General features: G+C 38.6%; 1 protein-coding gene and 1 pseudogene across 1 annotated transcript in view; one reads left to right on the plus strand and one right to left on the minus strand.

The window, feature by feature from the left end:
• Positions 1-16,989, plus strand: part of TAX1BP1 (Tax1 binding protein 1) — an 87,311-nt gene that overhangs the window by 28,815 nt on the left and 41,507 nt on the right. The window contains exons 6-7 of the mRNA XM_029233245.1: positions 13,198-13,346; positions 13,442-13,532. Coding sequence (XP_029089078.1) covers positions 13,198-13,346; positions 13,442-13,532 — 240 coding nt within the window. The remainder of the gene's footprint in view (positions 1-13,197; positions 13,347-13,441; positions 13,533-16,989) is intronic.
• Positions 1,306-1,794, minus strand: LOC114901486 (annotated as a pseudogene).

Consider the following 16,989-nt stretch of genomic DNA (forward strand, 5'->3'; position numbering starts at 1 on the left):
TAAAGGGCTTCTCTTTGAGGTAGGTATGAGTATATAGCCTCTGAATATCTGAAGGACTATTAAGATATTTACCATTCATTTAAAATTTTATAATAGTATACTAGGAATGATCTGCAGAGAACTTCAGTTTCTTCATGGTAGAAGAAATATATTGCATTTTCATTGTTTTATAAAATATGATTAACTTATTACCCATTCAATACTTGACAAATACTAAAACAGTTAAATGTTTATAATAATTTAATGTTTATAAATAAAATCTTCCATCTTTTGTAAACATTGACTTTTTCATTGTAAAATACCACTAGAGGGAACACTCATTTTGTAAATTAAAAGAATTGGACAAGTTAAGATTATCAAAACCAGTTGGTATAAGTGATGCGTTTAATTACATTTAACGTTGGCTCCTTGAAGGTATAAGGTAGGATTACAAAGTAGATTAAAACTGAAACCAAATAATATTTATAAATTGAGAGCTATAATTTATATATTGTATTTCCCCTAGATTATTTTAATGTGATATGTATGTTCCATTATTCATGTACACTCTAAATTTAAAAAGTAACAATTTTCATTAAGGATAATTTTTACATTCATTTTTAGTTGAACTTCAAAGAAGTGTGGATTTTTCTCTCCTGTAAAAGGCTGATTAATAAGAGTAACTCATATAATACTTAATGTAAGCCAGGTGCTATTCTGAGTGTTTTTATGTCTGTTAACTCTCTTTTTACTATGAAGTGTAGGTTACTTAACCTGCCTACAATTGAACAGTTTATATAAGTGGTACAGGCAGGCAGTCTGGCTCCAGCCAGTGCTCTTAATCACACTGTATACTATACTAGTGTTCTTAATGACACACTATACCTACTGCTGAGAGCTTATCTAATTGATCTTTTTTAAAAACAGCTTTTTTGAGATGTAATTTACATACCCCCAAAGTTCATCACTTTAAAGTATAAAATTCAGTGGTTTTTATTATATTTATAGAATTGTGCAACCATTACCATAACCTAGTTTTAGAACCCCCAAAATAAATCTTTTTTGTTTTTTCTGAGCACTTAGAACTATTTTATTTACAACACTGAAAATAACACACCTACCTGTGTCCTGAACAAAGAAATGAGTGGAAATTTCTCTAGTGTTTTAAGAGGCAGGTTCCACTCATAGAATTCAGCACCTGCTAGGGCTGGCACTTCTGCAGCCCCACAGGACAGCAGTGGCCAGCAGGGACCTCAGCGTGGGGGACCCCTGATCCTTGGGGCCCAAGGGGGGGATCCACCTTTCATTCATACTGTGACACTTCAGTCAGAAGAGGCCCCTGCTCAGGGGCAGAAACCTGGTCCCTGTGTGCCTGCTTAGCTCCTCGAGAACCTGCTTCTCCTTCTGGTACCGCTTCTGCCACTCGGCCTCCGTGCTGTGTGTGAAGCTCAGCAGGTGACAGAGCCCGTGGGTGGCAGTCACAGTCAGGATGTCATAGGAATCTTCATTTTCTTTGCAGTGCTGGAAGATATACTCTACTCCCAGGAAAATGTCTCCTAAATTATAGTAATCTGGAAAATCAGGCTGGGGAATTTTGCCTGCTTTCAGATCCTCGTGAAATGGAAAGGAAAGCACATCTGTTGGGGTATTTTTGTTTGTGTAGATTGTATTAATCGGCTGAATCTGTTGTCGACACAGACGACCCCCAGGTCGAACCTCTGCACCCACAGGGCTCTCCGCACTGCCTGCACCTTCTCACGGAGCCGCGCCCGCCTCGGGCACTGCCCGCTGCAGGTTCCTCAGCACCAAGCTCATCACCCGCCCCAAAAGAAATCTTGTACCTATTTGTCGTCACTCTTTATTTCCCACAAGTCCCAGGCAACCACTAATCTAAGTTTCCGTCTCTATGGATTTGCATGTTTTGGACATTGCATACAAATGGAATAATATGTGGCCTTTTGTGACTAGCTTCTTTCACTTATAATGTTTCCAAGCTTCACCATTTTATAGTATGTGTCAACAGTTCGTTCTTTTTAATGTCACATAATATCCCATTGTATTAGGCTTTTAACCCCCAACTTTACATTTATTAGACTTACGTAAAAATTAGCAGGTTGTATGTATATTCTCTGTGTTCTTGTTTTTGTTTTGGAGTGCTAGATATATACTTGAAATTAGAAGATTGAAAACTAGATATATATTTGAAATTAGAAGATTGAAAATTGAATGGTATTGAATCTTGTTTTCCAAGTAGGACTAAAATGGGCTGTGATCCTGTTAAGTTTTCTAGTTAGTTTAGTTTATAATTTTTTGGTGCCTAAACTATGAATTGAGTTTTTTCCATAAAGTAAATTATATTCTTAACTTGAATATTGGTAACTTAAGATGTACTTCAAGATATTTTAAAACCAATTTCTTTTGCGTGGTACTAAGTCAATATTGCTTAAACAATATGAGGAGCATGTTATGAACTATTGTATATATTCATATTGTTTTGGTTCTTAAGTTTCACAAACTAGGTAGGGTACCTTGAGACATTACCAGGCATTTGGGAGTTATCATAGGTATAGGAGTGAGAGAACATGAAAGATCTCTCATTATGATGGTGGCTCTGGCTAGTGTGGACCTCTTCAACTATCTTTATATTTTTGGCTTTCTTTTTCCTTGCGTTGGATACCTGGTTTTGGACAGAGGTAGTTTAAGGCATTTAAACTGCTTAATGTATGGATTGCCCCAGTTGCTTATGTCTATCTACCTATCTATCTAATGTGTAGAATTGCTAAAAACCAATTTTGAAGTTAGGATATCATTGAATTTCTAATTCTCTTTTACCGTGTTTTTATTGAGAAGACACAAAGGCTTAATTTTAATGCGTAATTTAATGTATTTAGCAATACGTTTCTTTAAAGCCAATTACTTTCATTTTGCACCTGATTTGCTAAGTAATAGTTTCAGAAATTCATAATACTTTGTTTCTAAAATATATTTATATACTTTGAACTAGCTCATAATCTTGTATAGACTAATACAGAGGTGTAACATGAAGCATTGTTTTTTAACATCTTTATTGGAGTATAATTGCTTTACAATGATGTGTTAGTTTCTGCTGTATAACAAAGTGAATCAGCTATGTGCATACGCATATCCCCATATCCCCTCCCTCTTGCATCTCCCTCCCACCCTCCCTATCCCACCCCTCTAGGTGGTCACAAAGCACCAAGCTGATCTCCCTGTGCTATGCGGCTGCTTCCCACTAGCTATCTCTTTTACATTTGGTAGTGTATATATGTCAGTGCCACTCTCTCACTTCGTCCCAACTTCCCCCTCCCTGTGTCCTCAAGTCCATTCTCTACGTTTGCATCTTTATTCCTGTCCTGCCCCTAGGTACGTGAAGCATTTTTTATAGTTTGTTTCACAAGACTTGTAGCATTGAGTATTTTTCATTCAGTTCAGGTGTAATTGATGAAATTTTAAGACATTTAAAGTGTATATAATGATGATTTGAATATGTATAAAGGAAAGGATTGTGAAAAGAATCCTTGTGAAAGGATTCCTCCCATCTAATTAATTAACACATCTTCAACTACATATTTATCTTTTTTTTTTTTTGGCTGCACCCCATGGCTTATGGGATGTTAGTTCCCAGACCAGGGATCGAACCCGTGCCCCCTGCAGTGGAAGCATGGAGTCCTAACCACTGGGCTTCCAGGGAATTCCCCTATTTATCCTTTGTGTGTGTGTGTGTGTTTGTGTGTGTGTATGTGTGTGTGTGAGAGAGAGAGAGAGAGAACATTTTTCTCTCAGCAAATTTCACTTATACAGTATAGTGTTGTTAACTGTAGTCACAATGTTATACATTAGATCCTCAGACTTTATTCATCTTATAGCTAAAACTTTGTCCCCTTTTATCAACCTTCCCCACTCCCCACCCCTCAGCCCCTGGCACCCACTTTTCTATTCTTTTTCTATGAGTTTGACTTTTTATTTAGATTCTTCATATAAGTAGATACCATGCAGTATTTGTTTGGCATATTTCACTTAGCATAATGCTCTCAAGGTCCATCCATGTTGTTGCAAATGGCAGGATTTTCTTCTTTCTCATGACTGAATAGTATTCCATTGTATTTATGTACCACATTTTCTGTATCCATTCACCCACTGATATACATTTAGGTTGCTTCTTTATCTTGATTGTTGTGAATATGCTGCAGTGAACATGAGAGTACAGATAAATCTCTTCCATATCTCTTCCGTATGTACCTTTGGGTACATACCCAGAAGTGGGATTGCTGAATCATACGGCATAGTTTTCATTCCGTATTGGCTTTTGCATGGTGCCTGCACCAATTTACATTTCCACCAACAGTGCACAAGGGTTCCCTTTTCTCCACATCTTCACCAGTATTTTGTTATCCATTGTCTTTTTTTTTTTCTTTAATTTTTATTTATTTATTTTTGGTTGCACTGGGTCTTTGTTGCTGCTTGCGGGCTTTCTCTAGTTGTGGTGAGCGGGAGCTACTCTTCTTTGCGGTGCACATGCTTCTCATTGCGGTGGCTTCTCTTGTTGAGCACGGGCTTCAGTAGTCGTGGCACGCAGGCTTAGTTGCTCCACGGCATGTGGGATCTACCCGGAGCAGGGCTCGAACCCGTGTCCCCTGCATTGGCAGGCGGATTCTTAACCACTGCGCCTCCAGGAAAGTCCTATCCCTTGTCTTTTTTTTTTTTTTTTTTTTGCGGTACGCGGGCCTCTCACTGCTGTGGCCTCTCCCATTGCGGAGCGCAGGCTCCGGACGCACAGGCTCAGTGGCCATGGCTCACGGGCCCAGCCGCTCCGCCACATGTGGGATGTTCCCGGACCGGGGCATGAACCCGCGTCCCCTGCATCAGCAGGCAGACTCCCAACCACTGCGCCACCAGGGAAGCCCCCCTTGTCTTTTTGATGACAGCCATTCTGATAGGTGTGAGCTGATATGCATTGTGGCTTTGATTTGCATTTCCCTGATTTTGAGCACCTTTTCATGTACCTTGAGCACCTTTTCATGTGCCTGTTGGCCATTCATGTGTTGTATTTGGAAGAAAATGTCTTTTCCGTTCCTCTGCCAATTTTTAAATTGGATTGTGGGGTTTTTATTGCGGGGGGTGGCTATTGAGTTGTGTGAATTCTTTAAATATAATTTTGGATATTAACCTCTTATCAGATATTTGATTTGCAAATATTTTCTCCAATTTCAGAGGTTGCTTTTTCATTTTGTTGGTGGATTCCTTTGCTGTGCGGAACCTTTTTTAGTTTGATGTAGTCCTGCTTGTTTATTTTTGCTTTTGGTATCAAATTCAAAAATTCATTGCTAAGACCAGGGTCAAGGAGCATATTACCCCCGTGTTCTCTCCTAGGAGTTTTATGGTTTCAAGTCTTAAATTTAAGTCTTTTATTCATTTGAATTAATTTTTGTGTATGGTTTAAGATGGTGGTCCAGTTTCATTGTTTTGCATGTGGCTGTCCAGCTTTCCCAGGACGATTTGTTGAAGAGAGTACCCTTTTCCTATTGTATATTCTTGGTTCCTTTGTTGTATTGATAGATTGATTGAACACATGCATGCGTTTATTGCTGGGTCTCTTTTCTGTTCCATTGATCTGGTGTAAAGTAAATCATTCAATTTTAATTAAAAAAGCAACTTAATATAAGTAAAATTATACCATCCTAAATTTTTTCTTCTTATTTAAAAATGTATGTGAAATCCAACATTAAAAGTTACTTGTCGGGACTTCCCTGGTGGCGCAGTGGTTAAGAATCCGCCTGACAGTGTAGGGGACACGGGTTCGATCCCTGGTCCGGGAAGATCCCACATGCCACGGAGCAATTAAGCCCGTGTGCCACAACTACTGAGCCTGTGCTGTAGAGCCTGTGAGCCACAACTACTAAAGCCCATGCTGCGCCTAGAGCCCGTGCTCTGCAACGAGAAGCCACTGCAATGAGAAGCCCGCACAGCAACAAAGACCCAACACAGCCATAAATAAATAAAAATTAAAAAAAAAAAAAAGTTACTTGTCTGTAGAATGTATACATGTTCAGGAAATAACTTCGACATTTATAGATATATTTGTAGCCTTTCTTCCCCCTCCTTTTTCTACTCCAACCAAAAAAATTTAATCCTTTGGATCTGGAATTTTCTTGTAAAGCTAGAATTTTTTTTTAACCATTTATTTATTTATATTTAATTTTTATTTTATATTGGAGTATAGTTTTTTTTTTTCTTTTTGAAGAGCGCAAGGGCCGCGAGCGCCCGGGAACCCTGGCCCACCTCCCGCGCCGAGGGTGGCGGAGGACCCCGATGCGGACGCGTCCGCCGCCCCTCCGGCCCTGCACGGCCCCCCCGGGAGAGGGGCCTGTGGGGCTGGGCCTGTGACATCCCCCGCCTCTCGGTCCGCACCCGCCCCCGCCTTTCTGGAGTATAGTTGATTTACAATGTTGTATTATTTCAGGTATACAGAAAAGTGATTCAGTTGTACACACACACACACACACACACACACACACACACACATATATATGTAGTTATTTATTTATACATTCTTTTTCAGATTCTTATCCCATATAGGTTATTACAGAATATTGAGTAGAGTTCCCTGTGTTCTTCAGTAGGTCCTTGTTGATTATCTATTTTATATATAGTGGTGTGTGTATGTTAATCCCAAACTCCTAATTTATCCTTCCTCCCAACATTTCCCCTTTGGTAACCATAATTTTTTTTTTTTTAATTTTATTTATTTATTTATTTATTTGTTACTGTGTTGGGTCTTTGTTGCTGCACGCGGGCCTTTTCTAGTTGCGGCAAGCAGGGGCTACTCTTTGTTGCAGTGCGTGGGCTTCTCCTTGCAGTGGCTTCTTTTGTTGTGGAGCACAGGCTCTAGGTGCACGGGCTTCGGTAGTTGTGGCATGCGGGCTCAGTAGTTGTGGCTTGCAGGCTCTAGAGCACAGGCTCAGTAGCTGTGGCGCACGGGCTCAGTAGTTGTGGAGCGCAGGCTCAGTAGTTGTGGCGCACAGGCTTAGTTGCTCCATGGCATGTGGGATCTTCCCGGACCAGGGCTTGAACCCGTGTCCCCTGTATTGGCAGACGGATTCTTAACCACTGAGCCACCAGTGATGTCCCCATAAGTTTGTTTCTGAAGTCTGTGAGTCTGTTTCTGTTTTGTAAATAAGTTCATTTGTATCATTTTTTTAGATTCCACATATAAGTGATACTATATTTTTCTTTTTCTGACTTCACTTAGTATGATAATCTCTAAGTCTGTCTATGTTGCTGCAAATGGCATTATTTCATTCTTTTTATGGCTGAGTAATATTCCACTGTACGTATGTATGTGTGTGTATATATATATATCACACCTTCTTTATCCATTCCTCCATTAGTGGACATTTAGGTTGCTTCCATGTCTTGGCTATCGTAAATAGTGCTGCATTGAACATTGGGGTGCATGTATCTTTTCGAATTATGGTTTTCTCTAGATATATGCCCCGGAATGGGATTGCTGGATCATATGGTAGTTCTATTTTTAGTTTTTTAAGGAACCCCCATACTGTTCTCTATAGTGGCTGTACGAGTTTACATTCCCACCAGCAGTGTAGGAGGGTTGCCTTTTCTCCACACCCTCTCCAGCACTTATTATTTGTAGACTTTTTGATGATGGCCATTCTGACTGATGTGAGGTGATACTTAACTGTAGTTTTGATTTGCATTTCTCTAATATTTAGTGATGTTGAGCATCTTTTCATGTGCTTTTTGGCCATCTGTATGTCTTCTTTGGAGAAATGTGTATTTAGATCTTCTGCCCTTTTTTTGGCCCTGCAGCTTGGCTTGTAGGATCTTAGTTCCCTGAACAGTGATCGAACCTGGGCCCTTGGCAGTGAAAGCATGTAGTCCTAACCACTGGACCATCAGGGAATTCCCTGCCCAGTTTTTGATTTGGTTGTTTTTTTTGATACTGAGCTGCATGAGCTGTTTGTATATTTTGGAGATTAATCCCTTGTTGGTTACATCGTTTGCAAATATTTTTTCCCATTCTATGGGTTGCCTTTTCGTGTTTTTTTTTTTTTGTGTGTGTGGTATGCGGGCCTCTCACTGTTGTGGTCTCTCCCGTTGCGGAGCACAGGCTCTGGACGCACAGGCTCAGCGGCCATGGCTCACGGGCCCAGCTGCTCCGTGGCATGTGGAATCCTCCCGGACCGGGGCATGAACCTGGGTCCCCTGCATTGGCAGGCGGACTCTCAACCACTGTGCCACCAGGGAAGCCCTTGTTTTTCTTTTTGTTTGTTTGTGTGTGTGTGTGTGTGTGTGTGTGTGTGTGCGCTCGCGCGCGCGCGCGCGCTGGGTCTTCATTGCAGTGTGCGGGCTTCTCTAGTTGTGGCGCGCAGGCTTCTCTAGTCTCTAATTATGGTGTGCAGCCTTCTCTAGTCTCTAGTTATGGCGTGCGGGCTTAGTGGCCCCATGGCATGTGGGATTTTAGTTCCCTGACCAGGGATTGAATCCGCGTCCTCTGAATTGGAAGGTGGATTCTTAACCATTGGAACACCAGGGAAGTCCCGTCTTTTCATTTTGATTATGGTTTCACAAAGGTAGAATTTAAGTGTATTTGCTCATAGCAGACTTTTGATAGTAGAAGTGGCTCTTATTACATTTTATTGTATTTAAACTTTGCTCTCTTGGAATATGGACAATATTCTCCATGGAAATTGTCTTTCTTTTCTTTTTTAAAAATGTATTTATTTTGGCTGAGCCTGGTCTTAGTTGTGGCATGTGGGCTCTTAGTTGAAACATGCATGTGGGATCTAGTTCTCCAACCAGGGATCGAACCCAGGCCCCCTGCTTTGGGAATGCGGAGTTTTACCCACTGGACCACAAGCGAAGTCCCTTCATGGAAATGTTCTTAGTGCAATTTTTTGCTGTTGTTGTTTGAATAAAAGTATAAGGATTTCTTAAGATAAATTTGAAGTTTATTACCGAAGAGGTTATGTGAATATTGTTTAAATTCAGAGATCTAAAGTACTGCAAATTGAAATATGCTAAAGTAAGTTATGGTTTCTATCAGGTTAGTTTACAAATAAAAAGTTTACAAATAAAAAACAAACAAAAGCTGTAACTGAGGGACTTCTCAGGTGGCGCAGTGGTTTAGACTTGGCACTCCCAGTGCAGGGGGCCTGGTTTCGATCCTTGTTCTGGGAACTAGGTCCCACGTGCATGCTGCAAGTAAAAGTTCGCATGCCACAACTAAGGAGCTGGCGAGCTGCAACTAAGGAGCCCACCTACTGCAACTAAGACCCGATGCAACCAAATAAATAAATATTAAAAAAAAACTAACTGAAACTTAAACAGGTTGTTTTTATGGGAGCAATGTTAATGAAACAGTTAATTCCCTAGTTATTATTGTTATTTATTTATTTTGCCTTTTAACACATTATTTTAATGCCATGAAGATAGTTTATTATAGTACATTGTTGTCATATATATATATATATATATATATTTTTTTTTTTTTTTTTTTGCGGTACGCGGGCCTCTCACTGTTGTGGACTCTCCCGTTGCGGAGCACAGGCTCCGGACGCGCAGGCTCAGCGGCCACGGCTCACGGGCCCAGCCGCTCCGCGGCATGTGGGATCTTCCCGGACCGGGGCACGAACCCCTGTCCCCTGCATCGGCAGGTGGACTCTCAACCACTGCGCCACCAGGGAAGCCCGTCAGTTATATTTTTGTTTGGTGTATTTCTAGGAACCAAAGAAGATACATTTATATTCTCTATAACTAACTACATAGCTTGGTATTACAGTCGATTTCAAGAAGCACAGTGTTTGAGAAAAGCCAGATTACCTCAAATGAGTAAGATTTATTTTAAAATCTTTTAGCAATTTCCATAAATGACATAATCCTTTTGCCAATGATTTGCCATTTAGAGTATTCAGGAACTAATTTACTAAATTTTCTTGCTGTATGTTTGAATCCAGAATATCATCATACTTTTTTCTAGATAATTGTCAGTGATATTGTATCCGGTTTCTTTACATGTATTCATTTGTAGTCAGAGTTAATTTTGTCTTTATTTAACATAGGAATAAATGTGTTGTTAAGATATTTTTAGTGCATGTTTAGCCACATAGATGATTCACAGTCTTTTTATCTGGTTGTTCATATTTGAGGGTTATGACTGGGGGAATTGGTAATAGTAGGTCATGGTGACGTGATCCTTCAATTGAGGAGGAGGGGGCGAAGTCTGCTGCATGAATCTGAAATGCCCAAATCTCTTAATCTCCTTTTGCCACCACTTTTGTTACTGTTCTTATCTTGGTGCACGGTGTAGCTGACTTACTCATCTCTAAGTTTCTCTCTGTTTTAATATTAGAATTATGGTGCCCTTTTGACATATCTTGCAAATACTGACCAAATGAATATTTATTCCAAATTTCAAGTGTTTTTCAAAGACTGTGTTGTAAATTTTACTGTTTTAAAAATGTTATTATTATTTTTTTAAAACATGGTTCTTAGTTATTTGTATGTACACTAAGGGCTTTGATGTCATTTTCATGCTAAGGAAACTTAGACACATTGAAGATGCTTATCCTTCACTCAGATATGAGTGCTACAGGCCTGAAGAATAATCCCCACTTTAGTATTTTCATGCCTTTTGCAGTGGGCTTGGATGCTGAGAAGCTATTGGTTGCTTTTATAGGTACCAAGAAAGGATTCCAAGACTCTCAAGTATAGTTAGAATTAATTTGTGACTCACTATAGAGTTAACTGACTCATAGATAAAGCAGTTAGTTTATGTTTTGTGTTTAGTTGCTTATGAATCTTTTCTAGTTATTCTCTATGCATTTTCTTTAGAATGCTGTTTACCCACTATAGAACTTCATTAATTGCAGAATCAGAAACTAGTTTTTGCCTCTGAGCAATCTAATCTTTTTCCTAGGAAGAAATACCTGGATTAAATCTGTAGCCTATTCACAGTACCAAGAGAGCATTTGGTAAAAATAAAAACTAAAAAAAAAAAATAGTAAAAAACTATTTACCAACCTCTCTGACCGTCCTTATAAATCAGCTAGACAAATACTGAAAATGTGTCAAATATTAAAGGATCATTGGATAGTGACAACAATTATGGGAGAGGGAGTAAATATCACCTGCTTTCTCTGGTGTTATGTAGAATTGAAATCAGAAAAGCATTTAGTTTTGCATAACAGTCTTTGGTTTATGTTGCAAATTCAGTAAGGCAAACAGTTGTTTTGAGCAAAAATAAAACCAATAGAGTGTATCTGACCTCTGTTGTGATAAGCTTCTTAATGAATTACGTTTTTCTTAGATGCAGTTTAGTAATTTTCATATTCTAGCAAGATATTTAAAGTGATATTCTACCTATAAGTAAAAAATTTGGCTGTTACTTTATGAAAGTCAAAGTGGCTTATAAATACTTTGTAACATTTGATACATTTAAATTGGCAGAATGGTGATTTTCTTTAGTTTTCGTTGTTGGGTTGATGGGTGGTACTATTTTTTTTTTTTTTTTTGGCTGCGCCACAGGGCATGCAGGATCCTAGTTCCCTGACCAGGGATTGAACCCATGCCCCCTGCAGTGGAAGCACGGAGTCTTTTTTAATTTATTTGTTTGTTTATTTATTTGTGGCTGCGTTGGGTCTTCGTTGCTGCGCCCTGGCTTTCTCTAGTTGCAGCAAGTGGGGGCTACTCTTCATCGCGGTGTGCGGACTTCTCATTGTGGTGGCTTCTCTTCTTGTGGAGTACGGGCTCTAGAGCGCAGGCTCAGTAGTTGAGGTGAACGGGCTTAGTTGCTCCATGGCATGTGGGATCTTCCCAGACCAGGGCTCGAACCTGTGTCCTTTGCATTGGCAGGGGGATTCTTAACCACTGCGCCACAAGGGAAGGCGGAAGCGTGGAGTCTTTTTTTTTTTTAAACATCTTTATTGGGGTATAATTGCTTTACAATGGTGTGTTAGTTTCTGCTTTATAACAAAGTGAATCAGTTATTCATATACATATGTTCCCATATCTGTTCCCTCTTGTGTCTCCGTCCCTCCCCCCCCTCCTTATCCCACCCCTCCAGGCGGTCACAAAGCACCGAGGGAAGCGTGGAGTCTTAACCACTGGACTGCCAGGGAAGTCCCGGGTGGTACTAGTGGGGAAATTGTAAAATTATTTTTTTAACAAACACAATTTGTCTTAAGTTATCAGTTCTTTTGATGTATAGTTTCCCATAACTATGTGGAAACCTCCAAATGCACTGTTATATTTGGTTCCCATAATTTTATAAACGAGGCAGAAAAGGCCTTATTATCTCCATTTTACAAATTATAAAACAGGCTTAGGGAGAGGCTTGATCGAATTCTCATAAGTTACTTAATTGTCTTAATTGATGTGATAAAAAATTTTAAATTATCTGTTTAAAATGAAATTCATCACATTTACTACCTCTTTTATATTCATTTCAGTGTCTTTAAATATTTGTTCCAGCCTCTTGAATCACAGTGACAGGAGCTTTAGGAACATGGCTTTAGGCATATATCTTAACTTAGTGCTTTGGTATAATTATCAGTGGCACTTAGTGATTTATGCTAGAAGAAGTTGGTGTTAACTTTGTTTAGTATCATGAAACTTGTTTTGTCATTGGGGTAACATTGGAAAGCGAGATGTAAAAAGCAAAGTGACTAATTTTTAAATTTTTTCCTCACTTCAGTTGCCTGCCCTCTGGTGGAGAAGTTAGTGAAATCAGCAAACAGTGTGTGAAAAGTCCAGGAAAAAAGTTAATAATTGATTTAGTATTTGAAAAGTTTAATGTATGTTACCATTTCAGGTTTAGTTTTTAGTCTTATAAACTTTGGAGGGGGGCTTCCCTGGTGGCGCAGTGGTTGAGAGTCTGCCTGCCGATGCAGGGGACATGGGTTCGTGCCCTGGTCCGGGAAGATCCCACATGCCGCGGAGCGGCTGGGCCCGTGAGTCATGGCCGCTGAGCCTGTGTGTCCGGAGCCTGTACTCCGCAACGTGAGAGGCCACAGTGAGAGGCCCGCGTACCGCCAAAAAAAAAAAAAAAAAAACAAAACTTCGGAGGGGACAAATGTGGGATTAAACTTTTAACCATAACTAGATTTCTTAGAGATATACAAATTTGTATTTCTAATTATGTTTCTGTGTTTCTCAAAATATTTTGTTATTGTTTCTAAGGTTCTTTTTGAAGTCTCACAAAGTTTAAAAATGGAAAATGAAGAATTTAAGAAGAGTTACAATGATGCTACATCCAAAGCCCTCCAGCTTGAGGAAGATATTGTGTCAGTCACACATAAAGCGATTGAAAAAGAAACTGAATTAGACAGGTATTCCCGATGCTTTAAAAAAGTATCTTTGTGTTTTAAAACTGTTTTAAGAAAGTTGTTTTTGTCTATGTTAACGTTATTTGACTTTAACTCAGTTTAAAGGACAAACTCAGAAAGGCACAATATGAAAGAGAACAACTTGAATGTCAATTGAAGACAGAAAAGGATGAGAAGGAACTTTATAAGGTAATTTATTCTTTACATTTTTATTAGTTATCTTTTGCTGTGTAACATGTTACCCCAAAACTTAGTGGTCAGGAATTTGGGAGCAGCTTAGCTGAGTGGTTCTTGCTCAGGGTCTCTTGTGTAGTTGCAGTCAGGATGTTTGGCAAGGGCTGCAGTCAGCCAAAGGCTCAATTAGAACTGGAGAATCTGCTGTCAAAGTAGCTCACTCACATGACTTTTGGCAGGAGGCCCTTCAGTTTCTTGGAATGTTGCCTCTTCAGTGGCTGCTTGAAGGTTCTCACAGTATGGCAGCCAGCTTCCCTCAGAGTGAGCTATACGAGAGAGAGCAAGGAGGAAGTCAGTGCATTTTATGACCTGGTCTCCAAGTTGTACACTGATGCTTCTTCTTTATCTTATTAATTAGAAGCAAGTCACTCCAGCTGATACTCAGGAGAAGGAAATTAGGCTCCACTTCTTTAAGAGAGGAGAATCAAAAGTTTTGGGAGTATATTTTAAAGCTGCCTCATTGTGTATAGTCCCTAATTAGTTGTCAGGGAATTAAATTGCTGGTGTTTTAGATACTTAGCAGGTAATGTGTAATAAGTCAAAGAGTTGTAATGGTAACAAGATACCTGTTTATCAGAATTTGTGCAACTAATTATTTTCCCCTTTTAAGAATATATAAACCTTAAGGAGAGCATTAATTTACTTCAGTGATGATCATGTTTTGGAGTTTGCCTTTTGGAATAATAATAATAATCTTCAGAGACTGTCATTTTAAAAAAGATCCTGTTGACAAATCTTCACCCTTTTGAAGTTTTTTCCTCCTTTCCTTTTTAAGTGACTCTGAAGTAGGGTAGTGAGCTTTAGTTGTCAATAATGTCGTGGATGCGTATTGGGACTTACTTATTTTAAGTGGCTCATAAGCAGTTCCTGAAGGAAGTTCCAGATGAGGAATTTCAAGAACAGTCTGAGCTAAGTCAGTATTATTTGGATAGATTCAATCTCTTTATTAGATTAGAAAAGGACAGTACTCATTTATATATTGATATTATGGTATATATTAAAGATAAAACATAAAACTCTGCATATATTCAGTATTTGAGAGTCTCAGTTTGTACTAAGAAACTAAAATATGATTTATTGTGTTACCAGTGGGTTTCTTCCTCCTTCTCTTTAAAAAACAACTATTCATTTATTTATATACATTGATAAGCTAGATACCAACATTGGGTACCCAAGTATGAAATTTCAAATCTGTTCTGAGGATCACCTCTTTTTTCTTCCATTTTTATTGAGATATAATTGACATATAGCACTGTATAAGTTTATAGTATACAGCATAATGATTTGACTTGTATACTTGTATACATCATGGAATGATTACCACAATAAGTTTAGTGAACATTCATCATCTCATATAGGTATAAAATAAAAGATTTTTTTCCTTGTAATGAGAACTCTAAGGATTTACTCTCTTAATAACTTTGATATCAATATATAACATACAGCAGTGTTAATTTTAGCTATCATGTGGTACATTACATCCGTAGTACTTACTTATCTTATAACTGGAGGTTTGTACCTTTTGATTACTTTCATAATTCCCCCCTTCCCCCCACCCTTTGCCTCAGGTAACCACAAATCTGATCTCTTTTTTCACGAGTTTGTGAAGTTTAATTGACCTAGTTTCTGGTGCACAGCATAGTGATGTGATATTTCTGTACATTTCAAAATGATCACCACAATAAGTCTAGTTACCACCTGTCACTATACAAAGGTATTACATAATTATTGACTATATTCCCCATGCTGTACACTTCATACCTGTGACTGATTTTATTTTGTAACTGGAAATTTGTACCTCTTAATCTTCCTCACCTGTTTCTCTCATCCTATTCCCCTGTAGTCCAGCAACCACTTGTTTGTTCTCTTCATCTATGACTCTGTTTCTTTTTTATGTTTGTTCATTTGTTTTGTTTTTTAGATTCCACATGTAAGTGAAATAATATATTTATCTTTGACTTATTTCACTTAGCATAATACTGTCTAGGTCTGTCCATGTTGTTGCAGATGGCAAGGTTTTTTTTTATGGCTGAGTAATAGTCCAGTGTGTGTGTGTGTGTGTGTGTGTGTGTGTTTATGTGTATGTATGTACACACCACGTCTTCTTTATCCATTCATCTATTGATGGGCATGAGGCGGGATGAATTGGGAGATTAGGATTGACATATATACACTATTGACACTATGTATAAAATAGATAACTAATGAGAATGTACTGTATAGCACAGGGAACTCAATGCTGTGGTGACCTAAATGAGAAAGGAAATCAAAAAAAGAGGGGATAAATATATACGTATAGCTGATTCACTTTGCTGTACAATATAAACTAACACAATGTTGTAAAGCAACTATACTCTAATTTAAAAAAAAAACAATTGTAGGTTGCTTCCATATCTTGGCTATTGTAGGTAATGCTGCAACATAGGGGTGCTTATAGCTTCTCAAATTAGTGTTTTGTTTTCTTCAGAGAAATACCCAGGAGTGAAATTGCTGGATCATATGGTTCTATTTTTAACTTTTTTTTTTTAAGGTCACACTGTGTGGCATCTTAGTTCCCCAACCAGGGATCAACCCTGTGCCCCCTGCATTGGGAGCACAGAGTCTTAACTACTGGACCACCAGGGAAGTCCCTATTTTTAAATTTTTGAGGAACCTCCATACAGTTTTCCATAGTGACTGCACCAATTTACATTACCACTAACAGTGCAGGGGGGTTCCCTTTTCTCCACATTCTTGCCAACACTTGTTATTGGTTGTCTTTTTGATAGTAGCCATTCTGACAGGTGTGAGGTGATAATCTCATTGAGGTGGTATTTGATTTCTATTTTCCTGATGATTAGTGATGTTGAACACCTTTTCATTTGCCTGTTGGTCATCTGTATATCTTCTTTGGAGAAATGTCTATTCAGGTTCTCTGCCCATTTTTTAATTGGGCTTGTGTTTTTGATGTTGAGTCGTATGAGTTCTTTGTAGATTTTAGATATTAACTCCATGTTGGTTGGATATATCACTTGCAAATATCTTCTCCCATTCAGTAGGTGGCCTTTTCATTTTGTTGACAGTTTCCTTTGCTGGGTAAAAGCTTTTTAGATTGACATAGTCCCATTTGTTTTATTTTTGCTTTTGATTCCCTTGCCTGAGGAGACACAGCCAAAAAAATATGCTAAGACTGATGTCAAAGAGCATACTGCCTATGTTTTCTTCTAGAAGTTTTATGGTTTCAGGTTTTACATTTAAGTCTTTAATCCATTTTGAGTTTATATATGGTGTGAGAAAGTAGTTCAGTTTGATGATTTTGCATGTAGCTGTCCAGTTTTCCCAATACCATTTATTGAAGAGGTTGTCTTTTCCCAGTTGTAATATTCTTGCCTCCTTTGTCATAGATAAATTGCTTATATAAGTGTGAGTTCAT

This window comes from Monodon monoceros, unplaced genomic scaffold (genome assembly GCF_005190385.1).
Source record: "Monodon monoceros isolate NGI ecotype Baffin Bay Population unplaced genomic scaffold, NGI_Narwhal_1 Super_Scaffold_2, whole genome shotgun sequence".
In the NCBI taxonomy this organism is placed as follows: domain Eukaryota; kingdom Metazoa; phylum Chordata; class Mammalia; order Artiodactyla; family Monodontidae; genus Monodon; species Monodon monoceros.